Source organism: Martes martes (genome assembly GCF_963455335.1).
Source record: "Martes martes genome assembly, chromosome: 8".
Taxonomy (NCBI): domain Eukaryota; kingdom Metazoa; phylum Chordata; class Mammalia; order Carnivora; family Mustelidae; genus Martes; species Martes martes.
The window spans coordinates 46,691,613-46,706,442 of NC_137895.1; the positions used below are offsets into that span (position 1 = coordinate 46,691,613).

The 14,830-nt window shown below is 33.7% G+C and overlaps 1 protein-coding gene across 4 annotated transcripts in view; it reads right to left on the reverse strand.

The window, feature by feature from the left end:
• Window positions 1–14,830, reverse strand: part of CNOT2 (CCR4-NOT transcription complex subunit 2) — a 118,499-nt gene that overhangs the window by 34,730 nt on the left and 68,939 nt on the right. For all 4 annotated transcript variants that reach the window (XM_080811192.1, XM_080811191.1, XM_080811193.1 and 1 more), the window contains one exon: window positions 10,698–10,820. In XM_080811192.1, coding sequence (XP_080667318.1) covers window positions 10,698–10,820 — 123 coding nt within the window. The remainder of the gene's footprint in view (window positions 1–10,697; window positions 10,821–14,830) is intronic.

A 14,830-nucleotide genomic window follows, 5' to 3' on the forward strand; every position in this document is an offset into this window, starting at 1 on the left:
CCGAAGGACAAGTCAAAATTACTTACAAAAGTATATAGACATGGTATATAATGTATACTGTTAGTGAGTGATGTGACTTTCATGGACTTTTTAAAAAAATGTTTTATTTTATTTTTTATTTTTAAATATTTTATTTATTTATTTGACAGACAGAGATCCAAGTAGGCAGAGAGGCAGGCTGGGGGAGGGGGGAGCAGATTCCCTGCTAAGCAGAGAGCCCAATGCGGGGCTCGACCCAAGGACCCTAAGATCATGACCTGAGCCAAAGGCAGGGGCTTAACCCACTGAGCCACCCAGGTGCCCCTTTCATGGACTTTTTTTTTTTTTTTTAGAATGAGAGGAGAAAGCATGAGAGGGGAGAGGTCAGAGGGAGAAGCAGATCCCCTGCGAAGCAGGGAGCCTGATGTGGGACTAGATCCTGGGACTCTAGATCATGACCTGAGCCAAAGGCAGTTGCTTAACCAACTGAGCCACCCAGGTGCCCCCCTTTCATGGACTTCTTAACAGTGCCTTTCAATTTATTTCATCAGCACTTTTTCTCCTAATAAACATTTTTTTGAGGGCATGTTATATTCATGGAACACATTATCTATATTTTTTATTTCCTCAAAGAGACTGGCACTGCATGTGCAGTGCTATACAAAGTAGATACTTAAACTGAGTTAAATTAAAGCACATACATGCAAATACATGTTCAAGTACTCTCTTATATTAAGTAACCACCAAGACAATTTAACTAAAGAGTTGGGCCACGTCATCAAAATTTTCATACCCAGTAGAAGAAAAGAATGAATTATGCACCTAATTATACTCTAAGGCACAATGTGGTAAATCATCTGAAGTATCACAAAAGGAAAATAATTCTAAACAAGGGTGAGGTAACTGAAATATTTTACAGAGCAATAACATCTGATAAGGAATCTTCCAGGCTGAGAATATGCAGTGAGTGTAAGTATGATAAAAGTTAGTGACATGATTAGAATACAAACAAAATAAGAAAAATTAGTGATTTCATAACAGGTAATTAGTGAGAGGAGATAAGGCATACACCCCTATGCACATGTGGACATACACAGAAGAATGGGAGAGAAAAAAGAGTATGCTGGGGCCAGATGTAAAGGGCAGATGACTACCAACTATGGCAATAAAGAGAAAAAAGCAGTATTAAGGAAAGAAGTGACCTGATCAGGCGTGCTTTAGGGAGTTAATTCCAAAGCAAAACTAGATGGAAACGGGAAGATACTAAACCACAACAGCAGAGGTGGAACTACAAAAGAGGGGCCTTCTGGGGGTAGAAGCAACAGTATTTTAAGACCTGCTGAAATGGCTGAAGTTTAGGGAAAAGGAGGAGGGTAAGAATCACCAGACAGGGAACTCTCAGGGGCCACTTTGGTTTCCAGTGAAGAATTGTGCTGACATTGACCATCAGGAAAACAGAAGGAGAAATATTCAAACGAGAGGTTTTACAATACAAACTTCATGCTATTTTCATGTCAAAATTCTAAGTTGTTGTTTTAAAAAACAGTGGTTTTAACGAATGATATAAACCACTCTTCTGAGGTAGGGCCAAGTAACACACTACTTTAAAAATAGCAGTATTTAAATAAAGTAACAAACTTTCTAAAGAAGCATCAAACCTTATAAATATTCCTTTTCAAATCCAGAGGGTATACAATCTAAACAATTAAACGGAACGAATACACATTTAATGCCTGATCAAGTTCTTTTGTTAGGTACAATCATCATTACTGTTAACTACATAACTGGAAATATCTCAAGCACCTTAAAGACTCATTTCCAAATTGCAAAAACAAGATCAAAGAAAATGTATAATATACAATAAAGCTTTAGTTGGTGACAGAAAGCAAAAGGTTTATATAAAACACTTAAAATCATGATATTCTGTTATCATTGTTAAGTTACAAAGAAAGTAAAAGAGCAGTTTCTAAAAGCTTCAAATATAAGAGACTGGCATATGATTGTATGTTTTAGAATGATCCACAATGTGCACATTTTAGAATGGACCACTTAAAATTTTACTTTTCTCAGAAATTTATGTTTACTGAATAGGTAAGTCCAAAGAACAGACATTTTAGTCTACTTTCTCACAAAGGTTATATATCCACAAGGAGTTACAGGTGTGCCAAGATAACAACCCTCTCAGCACTAGGAAGCTAAGAGAGGGAGGCACAACATGAAGGCGGAGAGGGCATGGCTCCCTGGGCCAAGTACTGGTGATCAAGAGCAGGAGAGTGACCCATTTACCAGTGTGACATAATAACTACTATCATTTTCTCTATGTGTGAGAGTACATGAGAAGGTTAGTGAACAATACTTTATAGGAATATGAAAGTAGTTTGTTAAACTTCAGAGTTTATAGCCTTCAAAGCATCCATGTAAAATAAGCATTAATCAGTTTTGCAAACAGATGTTAAAATGACTGCCTCAAAACATGTAAAAAATGCAAATATATAATTTCTTATTAAACCAGTTCCTAATGGTATATATTTTTAAACACTGAAAGCATGCTTCATGAAATATGTCAGTGCTAAAAATATATTTAACACACAATGAAGGAATGTGAATGGGATACAAATGCTATTTGAGAGGGCAAAGAAAATGCACAAGAAATGTACCATGTCACAGCAATAACTACAATGAACAGACAACAGAAAACTTACATATTTACATACTAAAAGTTAATATAAAGATGAATTTCTTAGAGAAATATCAAAGCCTTAGATCAAGAGACACATTACAGTAGGTATGCAATATAAGCTCAGTTTTGGAGTTAAAAAAAAAAAAAAAATCTAGGTCTGAATCCTGGTTCTGACACTTACCTATGGGAGAGCCAGGCCTCTGTTTCTTTCCTGTAAGATGGAAATAATACTACCTACCAAATAGAGTTGAAGTGAAGATTAAATGAGATAAGCTATGGCACATAGTATGTGCTCACTATATGGTAGCAGCTGCACTAATAAACTAATTTTCCTCCCAAAGGAGGACTTCTTTAACAGCAGTCAAAGGGTCATTCAACCTCTGGGAAATTTACTGCATAGTACCCTACATTTATACTAATTTTTGTCTAAGAAGCTAAAGAAAGAAGCTCATCATCACAAATTTCAGGTAAAATAAGCAGAGCTTGCGATCGTTCGTAGATGGGGGAAGTGGCAGAAAAGAATTAAATGTTACATAATTAGTAGAACGCTGAAGCCACCAAGGATACTATGGTCCCAGTCCAAAATCATCATTTCAATTACACTCTTCCTCAGTTCTCAAACAGTCTATAATATAAACTGCAGTCAGACAACAACAAAAACCATGAAGCAACTAGAAGAAACAGTAATGTGATTCATGATTCATGATGATTCCATGATGATCCAACAAAAAGCCCTTGGTTTACTATACAGAATGTTAAGAAAAATTAGTAAGTTAGAAACTATTTAAAAAATTATTTCCACTGTTACTAGATACAACTCTGAAATCCATGACCAAAAAAAGTTTAAAATTTTTTTGTTTTACAAATATATACATTTGAAAACTTAATAAGCAAATCTGGGTCCTGCCCTCAAACCATTAACAACACAAAGGTATCAATTATTCTGTGCTTTCCAATAGTGACCACTTCTCAATTATTCCCTCCAATAAATGTACCTTCAATCCTAAAACAGATTTTGGAAACATTAAAATCAGTCTAATCAAGAAAGTATTTTCTCAATAACAAATTACTTCAAATTACAAGAAAGTTTGGTTAAATAAAAGTTCCCTGACCATAAAAGCAATTAAAAAATGAAATAAGTTTTTAAATAACCTTTAAACAATTCATTGTATCATATTACTTAAAGGTGTGGTAATAACATAATTCTAAATTCTGTTGTTAATCCAGAACAAAAATAACAAAGTATAACTTTGACTATAACGTATCTACAAACAGGGAGGAAAAAAAAAAAAAAGAACCCACAAAGGAAAAGAAGTTCTAAACCTAAGACAGAATCTGAAGAACATTTTAAAATTAAAAACAGTATGGTTTAAAAAATGAAACCACTCATCACAATGACATCTAACTGACACAAAAAGAAAGACTATAAGAAGACAATATATTAAAAAGAACAAAAGAAGAAAGGAGAAAAGAAGGGCAGGAACAGTCAGAAAAACAGTCAATAAGTCATAGGACCTTGTACCTTACGAATCAGATAAAAATAAATTATGGGTTTACTCAGTATTTCAAATAATTCTGATTAAAACATTAAGTTTTAAAAAGAGCATTTTTTAAAAGTGTGCTACAAGCTGAAATAGTCAATGTAATTAATTCCTATTGGGCATTTAACATTCAAATTCAAAGTATGACAATGAACATCTTTATATTATATTGTCTAAATTTTAGGTTAGAGCCCAATATATAGGAAGGCATATGACTGAAGAAATGTTCACATTTTTAAAAGGCTTTCAGTACTCATTTCTAAACTGTTTTAGAAAATCTGCATTAATTATAGTTTCCCAGCAATTGCTTCAATGACCCCTCAGAGAGCGGCTATTCTTCCATGAAAAAAGCGCCTCCTGGGGCGCCTGGTTGGCTCAGTGGGTTAAAGCCTCTGCTTTCGGCTCAGGTCATGATCCCAGGATCCTGAGATCAAGCCCCGCGTCGGGCTCTCTGCTTGGCGAGGAGCCTGCTTCCCTTCCTCTCTCTCTCTGCCTGCCTCTCTGCCTACTTGTGATCTCTGTCTGTCAAATAAATAAATAAAATCTTTAAAAAAAAAAAAAAAGGCGCCTTTCTAGTATAACAGAAAGAATCATTTTCTAACTATGAATTTTTGTTATTATTGAGATGAAACATTTTATGATTCTTTTTGTACATATATCACAATCTGATAGATCTTTTAAGTATATCGTTTTTTATAAATAGGCTTTTGTCTTTAAAATACTGAGCTTGAAGATTTTGTGAATGTCAATGGATTTCAAAGGTTTTTAGAACATTCCCTTCAAATGATTTGACATTTAATTCCAGTTTCTTTATAGTCTGATTTACTTACATTTAACTCTATCAGTTTATCACAGTCATAAAAATCTCCACATTTATATACATTCATTTTTTTAAAAAAATTTATTTATTTGACACAGAGAGAAAGCACAGCAGGTGGAGTGGCAGGCAGAGAGGGAGAGGGAGAAAGAAGCAGGATCCCTGCTAAGCAGAGAGCTTAATGCGGGAACCCTGAGCCAAAGGCAGACGCTTAACCGACTGAGTCACCCAAGTGCCCCCATATTTTCTATTTTTAAAGGTGACTTTTGAGTTTTTTAGGTAAATAATATCATCTGCAAATAATCTTAACTGTTATATTTCAGTATCAACTCCCTTCCCTCCCTTTAACAGACTCCCTATCTCCTGCACATTATTATATCTAGGTTCTAAGAACATATCAGTAAGCCAGACAGGCAAAGTCCTTGCCCTTGTTAAACTTAAATTCTAGTGGAGTAGAGAGGATAATAAACAACTGATGAATACATACTTTTAGGTGAAGAGGTGTTATGACTGTAAAAATGCAAGAAAGAATTTAGAAGGATACAGTGGAAGTAGTATTCATAGTATATACGAGGCTACTTAGGAAAAGAGAGAAGGTTTCTTAGGGACGGTATTTTAGCAGGTACATGGATATAATGAGAGAGAACCATGTGAAGATCTGAAAAACAAAACAGGAAAACAGTGCCAAGGTCTTCATGCAGAAAGGAATGTGAATGCAATGAACTGGAGAGTCAGCCAAGCCTGACTCCAAAATGTAATTAAATACTAATCATGCCAATGACAATAATGGTGAAAAAAGTATCCTTATTTTATAACAGATTTGCATTATAAAATATGGGTTATTAATTGGCCTGAAAGAAATCTTAGCAGTCATAACTGTTATAGGCTAACAAGTACAAAAGCTAGGTATGTGGGGCGCCTCAGTGGCTCAGTGGTTTAAACCGCTGCCTTAGGCACAGGTCATATGATCTTAGGGTCCTGGGATCAAGCACCGCATAGGGCTCTCTGCTCAGTGGGGAGCCTGCTCCCTTCCCCCTTTCCTGCCTCTCTGCCTACTTGTGATCTTTGTCAAATTAAAAAAAAGAAGCTAGGTATGCATTCAGAATGTTGCTATTTGTCAAAACAAGGAAGTGGTCTACTCTTACCAGTTTTATGAGTTTTTTTGAACGTAAGGAAAAGGTGTTACATTTTATGCCTTTACAGCATATATTAAAACAAGGGAAAAGGGTTTCCCACAAGTTTGTGCCTTTAAAATGATTACACCTAAGAATCAAGTGAGTGCACAAGGACTTTAAAATGTTAGCAATTAAAATACAAATATATTTAAACAACAACTCTAAGCTGCTTAAATTATATGACCCCCCCAAAGAGTTGTCTATTAACATCTTATACGAATGCTTTTAATTTTCTATAATGTCCCCCAAAAGAAAGTAATTATGATAAAAAGGAAATCAAGTCTGTATCTGCCTATGATTTATTTAATCTTGTAAAAACATTTAAATAACATATTTGTAGTATTTATAAAACTAACTGTATACTTCAAATAGCAAATTCAGCATTCTATAGAAAGATACATACATATACAGGTATCTCTTGATATAAAAGGCCTTGGAAAGGGAAGTAGTCCTGAATAACTATTTCATAATTTAATTAATAGAGTCACATAAATAACAGCTTCCCAAATACTTTTACAACCATGCATATGACAGATTTATATTTTATACTTTATGGATAAGGTAAATCAGGATTTTGTTTGTAAGTCGCTTAAAGACCGAATCACTGGCCAGTTTTTCTTTATCATAAATTAGAATTTGAAATTATTTTCTCACTGTTCCCAGAGAGAAAAAAATTACAAAATTATCCCAATCATTTATGTTTAAAAACTTTCTCTTCAACTGTTTTTATAATAAAAGAAGTGCTATCTGCAGATGATATACATAACTACATTAAAAAACACAAAAGAATCAAATGGAATAATATTATTATTGTTCATATTAGTAGCAAAATTTACTTAATATTTACTACTGGTCTTCTAAAAGTTTTGCATACAGTTATAACCATCCATAAGTCATATACCATTATTCCTATTTTATAGATGAAAAAACTGAAACACAGAGACTGAGTAACTTCCCCAAGGACAACTAGCTAGTACATCATGTGAATGAGATATAAAATCAAATAGCAGGACCTGCAGAGCCCATGTTCCTGTTCCCATTCAACAAAAACTAGTTAAGAGTTTTGTTAGGTAGTTGGTTATAAAATAAACATACACACAAAGTATTCTCTATATCATTAAAAAACAAATCAGAAAAAAGTAACAAAAATAAAACCCTACTTATTAAAAAAGCATAAAGAACAGAAATAGGAGACCTAGACTTCTGAAAAAAGGTAATCAGCAATATAAATGTTTATAAAGGATGTTAAAGACATTACCTAAGACGTGAACCATCTATAAAGCGACAGCAATTCAACTATGTTGTAGTTCTGCCATAGAATCAGTATGAGAAACAGAACAAAAGAGTTGAGAAACAGGCCCAAGAATACATCAGATATTAAAATATATTAAGGGAGGATTTCAATTAGCCTTAAAGGAATGCTCTAACGCAAGGGTGAGCAAATTACTTCCTACAGGCCAAACCTAGCACATTGCTTGTATTTGTAGGGTACATGAACAAAGAATTTTTTTTTACTTTTTAAATGGTTATATAAATACCCACATAATATACTATTATCTGGTCCCTTATGGAAAAGTTTTCTAACCTGTGATCTAAATTATAACTGATTGTTGGGACAATTAGATATTGGACATGCTCACTGAGAAAGTGGGGGAAGAATACAGGGAAAAGAACTGGGCACCATTATATTCACACCTTAAACCAAAATACCTTTTTTTTTTTTGAGAGAAGAAAGAGACAGAGAGAGATTGTTGGTGGGGGAGGGGCAGAGGGAGAGAGAGAATCTTAAGCCGGCTCTACACCCAACACATAGCTCCACACAGGGCTCAATTTCACAACCCTGAGATCATTACCTAAGCCAAAATCAAGAGTCAGATGCTTAATCAACCGAATGAGTCACCCAGGCACCACAACCAAAATACATATCTAAGGCAGCTAAGTTATATCTGAAGAATGAGGCACAAAAATGCTACAAGAAAGTAGATGGAAAAAATCTAAGTATGATCTCAAAAACAGAAACCACAAATATAAAAAGACTGATGAGTCAAATTTAGTAAGAATGATAAATATTTCTATATTAAAGAACCACTCACTAAACTATAGGCAGAAAAACCTGGGAAAATATTTGTAACAAAGTACAAGAGACCATTAATTTATAGAAAACACTTACAAATAAACAAGACTTACCATATCAAGAGAAAACAAAATGGCACGAAAATAGGTAATCCACAAAGGAAAAATATAAATGGCCAGTAACTACATGGAAAAGATACATTATTGAGTGTGCGTAAATTTAGCAACATCTTTATGTACTTTTTAAGGTGGGGAGGGGCAGAGGGAAAGGGAGAGAGAGACTCTCTAAGCAGGTTCCATGCCTAGCATGGAGCCCCATGCAGGGCTCCATCTCATGACCCCAAGATCATGACCTGAGCCAAAATCAAGAGTGGATGCTTAACCCACTGACTATCCAGGGACCCGTCTTAATGTATTTTAAAACAATAAGCCTTTTTTGGTATATTGCAAAGACTTAAAGGTAATAGCTGATGAAAGTAGAAATTGGTATAAACTTTCTAGTGGAAAATATGCAGACATGTCCCAGAGATTTACATAACATTTTTAAAATAAAAATATTTAAAGTATTAAATTAAAATTTTAGCAGTAAATTATTTCTGATCAGCAAAATGAAGGATAATTTTTCTTCTCCCTTCTCATGCATGTTTTCTAAAATCCGCAATACTGTCCCTATACTATTTTGTTACAAAAAAGGTAGCAGCAGCAGCAGAAATTTTTAAGTAGCTATTATATTATTATTCTCAGCTTAAAGAAGAAAAGGCTGAGGCTTGGAGTTCTTGCCAACAGGCCCAGCGAAGATCCATACACATAAGGGTAAGGCTTTAGACCCTAAATTCTTAATCTCTATGTCTTACTACCTTCTTAATTAAAAATTTTAGTAAAGAAAATCATCCTGTGTTATTCTTGTGACAACTAAACAGAAATGATAACCAACATATATAAGTATATTTAATCATTCTGACTAAAAACCTCTGATACAGTTTTTCTGCTCTCTAGAAGACAGACATCTCTGTCATTCTCTGTACATACTTTATTCCAGATTTCAGTTTGAAAGTTTTGTATCTTCCTAATCAGAATGAGTACTTTTCATCAATAAGTAATATTCCACTACCATTTTTTCCATCAAACTTAACTTGTACTATACAATCACAGTAATACACGCATGGATTAGTTTTATAGTTTTTACAAGCAACATGACATTCTTTAACTACAATATCAACACAGGAACACATAAACATAGAAACTTCAGTAAAAACAAATTCAATTATAATTTACATCCAAGAACAAATAGCTATATGGTTAGTAAAGCAACAGAAAATTAATTAGATGACATTATTCAAGGAGCTATTAAACTGCACACTAATTATAAAATCACCACATATTTTGAAAAGAGCCCTAATAACACAACTGATACATTATTGACAAAATGAAATAATTTTCAAATAAAAATAAAGGGGAACAACAGCACAACAGGAGGAGAAAAAAATTCACCAAAATCCTAAATCTAAATAAGCCAATCTGTGAATTCTAAGACACAGGAAGTGATTTACTAATGATCAACTTTAATGAAAAATAAGAGCAGTTGTTACATATTTTAGAATTTTATAAATGCTTTAAACATAAGTAAGAATCTCAATAGCTTAATAACTAGAATAGACTGTTATATAGGTAGGGAAATTAGGAATACCAAGTTTATAAAAAGGGCTGAAAGGAGAAAAAAGGTGTGTGGATACAAAGTACAAAAATGTAACTGGTTTGACTACTACAGTATATCATGTATACTGTTTTTAAAAGGCTTACAAGAATTTGAAAATAACAATTTATTTAAAAATATTTTATCAGTTTGCTAATTATGTCTTGGCTGTGTTAAATCCTTTCATTCCAAATGGGATTACAGAACTATTAGCCTTCCAAGGCACTTAATCGACACCTCTATTATATAACAGCTTCAATGTTCTGAATATAGTTTTTCAAAAATGTTTCTATAGTAGGATTCCTACAGCTGAACAGGAGATGCTCTTACTAACTAAAGTTTATGATTACAGCTTGAAGGTTCAATAGCAACGGTAAAGTTTCATTTAATTTTGCCATTATATCGTTAAATCTTGCAAATCTGCTTTCTACTCTATGTGCCTACTTAATATAAAAATAATAAGTTAAGAAAAACAACTGATGACCTAGATGTAATACCATGTTTACCTCTTGTCTTTTAGGGCTTCCACAGTTTTACCATATCCCAACTTCAGAATCACAGGACATTTTATCTCCCATTAAAATGTAAGCTCATCATTTTTGTATCCCCAGGGCCTAGCACTGTGCCTAAAACATAGTCACTCGACCAAACATGGTATTCTGCAATTCATATACTGCTCTTCCAGAACCAGAAAGAAACATTCACTGCTGAGTAAACACAATATAACTGATTAACTTACATCTTTTTCTGACCGATGTGGAAACATAGAAGACTGGCTGTAGTACATGTTTTCGTCATGGTAGTCACTGTCGACCCCCTCTACAAACTTCTTTCTTGAAGCACCAAACATGCTGTTTGTCACCTAAACAAAAATATTGCTTTTATCAAGAATAATATTTCAGAAAATGTCAAGCTTTACGAAACTCCTATGTGGAAAACAGAAAATGAAGGAAACAATACTAAGATAAAGAAACAGACCAACTAAGGAAGGGCTAATGGGTCATGTGAAAAAGTCATAAATCTAACTAACTATAAGAATATAACATTAAATTTTTGCTTTCAGGCTCTAAAAGCAAGAGAAGAAACTTAACAAAGCCTATCATATGCAATAATTCCACTTACTTTAAAGAAATATATACCACTTTTCTTGAGAATTTGCAACCTCAAATAAAATTTTCCCACAGAAAATTTTAAAAATTAACTTTAGGTTTAATTATTCAAAATCTTCACACATATCTTTGATATCACTGTCTTTTGTAAATGATCTGTTTTTCAGAGCATTATCATCTTTACTGACAATCTAAGTTTATTGAGATACAGCACTTTTTGAGTCAACATATAATGGCAGACTAGAAACTTTATCTCAAGCCACAAATACCCACTCATAACAGTGATGTTTATCATCTTGATGTAAGTTTATGACTATTATATAACCTGCTTATTACTCTTTTGCCTTTCAATCTTTCCCACATCCAATACTAATAATTTTGAGCCCACACCAATGCAAATAATTACTAAATTTAAGGCAATACTAGAAAATGGTCTTAATGCTTCTTTTATTTAGGCAATCTCTCCACCCAATGTGAGGCTCAAACTCACGACCCTGAGATCAAAAGTGCATGTTCTACTAATTCAGCCAGGGAGGCAGCCCGCGCTAATTTTCTTCCTTAGGATGACCTTTTAATAAAGTTTCCAAAACTATCAACTGACTATTTTGTTTATTGTCAATATGTCTCCCAACAATGGTACCTTGTAGTCCAAAGTAAGGTGAAATGTCATGATGGAAGACATCTGTAAAGACTTGAATACATGGTGACTACATCTTTTCACAAAAATTTGGGGGGAAAACTCAGATCAAATTTGACATCTGTCTTATACACTCATTGTGAATAAGGGTATTTTCTTCAATTATCACTAAGAAACAAACAATTCCTTTTATTTCTCATTTCAAAATAAGACAGTGTAGTTACTACTGTTTATCGGTAGACATGGTGAACTGATAAGCTACAGTTTTTAATAACCAAATTTGACATGCAAGTTTGTTGAAAGCATCAGGCTATTTAATAATTGCTTTTATATCTTAAGGTCCCTGTTAAGTTCTTAAGAACAAATATTTAACCATTCATCCTTTTGAGGTCTGAGAGAAAGTTTTTAAGTTAAATATCAGCAATGGTCTGATGACAACTTAGACACTGTTTTGCTGTACGCTTTGGGGCTATTAATCTCCTTAGGTGTGAAATACAGAAAGTTATTTTTAAAGGGCTTATTATTTTGTTAGAATATACTTAATCTTTTTTAGTAGTAGACTCCCTGGTAAATCTCATAAAAATTCTTCTGTAATTCTGAATGTAATTTCAGAGAGTAGAATCCTATATGCCTATCCACCAACCCCATAAGTACCCCTTAACAGGAAAAAGAAGTGTTTTTTTAGGGAGTTTTACTACAGAAAATTAACAGTGGAAAAAAGCACTTTAGTCTACAAACTAAGACTCTTCACAGATGAGATTTTAAAAGTTTATTTTGAAAAAGTTAAGGATACATTTAATTCTCTTTAAAGGACCATTATTACTGAATTCTAAGAAAGGATAAACTTGGGGAAATGGCATGTTACCTAGAAAATTCAGTAAAATTTCAAGAGAATCTCATGGTTACCTCTCATGAAATCATACACACATAAATCAACTCAATGCATACAAAGCAAACTCTTCGTTTGACAATTTTGGTATAACATTTATCATCAAAACCAATTATAGACTCCTAGAATTCCAAAATTGAAATTAAGTATATTGAATAAAAAATTTCGTGCTAATATTGTATAAGAGGCTTCACTGTTTGAAAGTAAAACTAAACATAAGTAATGTCTCAGAGGAAGGTAGAAATGTTTGTTCATTAATACAAGATTTTCCTACACTTGCTGCTGTGTGTGTGTCTGTGAGAGAGTGAGAGAGAGAGGGAGGGAGAGAACAAGAGGGAGGGAGGAAAGGAGGAAGGAGGGGAGAGGAGAAAACACAAATATGCAGAATTTCATTTCTGTTTTGTGTGCTTCAACACAGAAATTACGTATCAGTGAAAATACTAATTATTCTTATGTGACTTCAGAAAAAAAAAAAAGTTAAAAGTGTTAATATTCTATGCTCCAAATGCAACACAAGTCCAGGAATGGGTTCTAAGATGAAACAAAGAATTATCTGATCCAGGGCAAAAAAGGAGGAAAAAGGAAAACAGGAAAAAAGGAAAGGAAGGAAAGAAAAAAGAAAAGGACGGAACAACATCGTAAGTATCTTACAAAAGCTAGTTTATTCCATTTTTAAGGGCCTGTGCTTTATTCCACACAGAATGATGCAATGGGGTAAGAAAAGCATTTTAGACTAGCCACGAAAGATGAAACTATGAAGATAACAGTCAGGCAGAGAAGTAAGGGAACCAACTAGGCAAAGACCCGTGGGAAGAACATTCGACAGACAGGCAACATCAAGATCCTTAGTGGTGTGACTCAAGCAGTAGGAACTTAAGAGAGAATAGGAGAAACTGAAGTCAGAGATACTGGTGGTCCCAAATCACGTTGTACCTTGCAGGCCCTAAGGAACTTTGGATTTTATTCTATGTGAGCTAGAAGTCAAAAGGGCTTGGGGATAGTTTCAGGAACATAATTTGGCAGGTATCTGTTTTTTAACCATTGCAGTTATTCTATAACTAATGGACAAAAGAGGAAGCAAGAGTGAAGGGAAAAGCAGGTGGTGAGAAAGGACAGTAGCTTAGACTACAGTGGTAGTGGCAGAAGTGGTGAGACATGGTTAGAAAAGGATCTATTTTGAGAGAGACCTCACACTAATGGATGGATGAATAGATGATACCAAAGGGTAAGGTCTCACATTATCTCCTAAAAGAGAATAAGTAAGAATCAAAGGAATCTAGAAATCAATTTTTATCAATTTCTAAGAGGATATATCAACAGTGTATTGAAATTATTGGTAATACCAAATATAGTAAAGTCAACTTGGTAAATGAAAATTTTAAAAAAATTTTAAATAAAATCATACTACATTTTACATTATATATACCATAGAATCTTTGGTATATGTAATTTGTCAGCTTTTTTCAAGCAAACATAGCAAGGGTTTACATCTACTTTGTTAACTGACACCTCCTCTCTTGACTTTTATACCCGATGTTGTAACAATGGAGAAGTAAAAAGTGAGATTTCACCAAGAAAGAATATGATATGACATATGTATACACCAAAAGCAGTTTCTTAAGCTTTTTTTTGAACAGATCTAAAACATTTATTAAAGACATTTTATCTTTCCTTTGATTCTACAAACTCTAATCAGAAAGCATATACATAGGTTAGCTTACACTAATCCTTTCTATCAGTCTAAACCCTCCAAATGCCACCCCTCAACCCCGCAAAAGACTTGGTCTCAAAATGAAGTAGTAGAGAGATGGGGATGAAAGTGACAGGCAGAATGGAAGCACCAAGTTGGCTGGATTTTCCAGTATACTTCTTCATAATTTAATTTGGACTAGCAATGAATTCCTAAGGTACAGTACTTCAAGCTCAAATGCAGTAAATCAGAATAATCACCAAAAAAGAATTTGCAAAACCCCAAACTTATGATGATCTAAACGAGTAACTTCAAAGATTAGTAAAGAGGCTCCAGGTGGGATGGATGACAATTAAAGAACAGAAGGAATGAAAAGCAAAGCCTAGAACTTTATAAAAAGTCAGGAAAACAAAAGTAGGACACTTTATAAATGAAAACTTGAAAATATATGTGTATATATGTGTATATACATATACAGAAAAAAACACATAGGAAAGGGTAAAAAATAGACTCATATCATATCCAAGGCAGGAAGATATTTAATCTT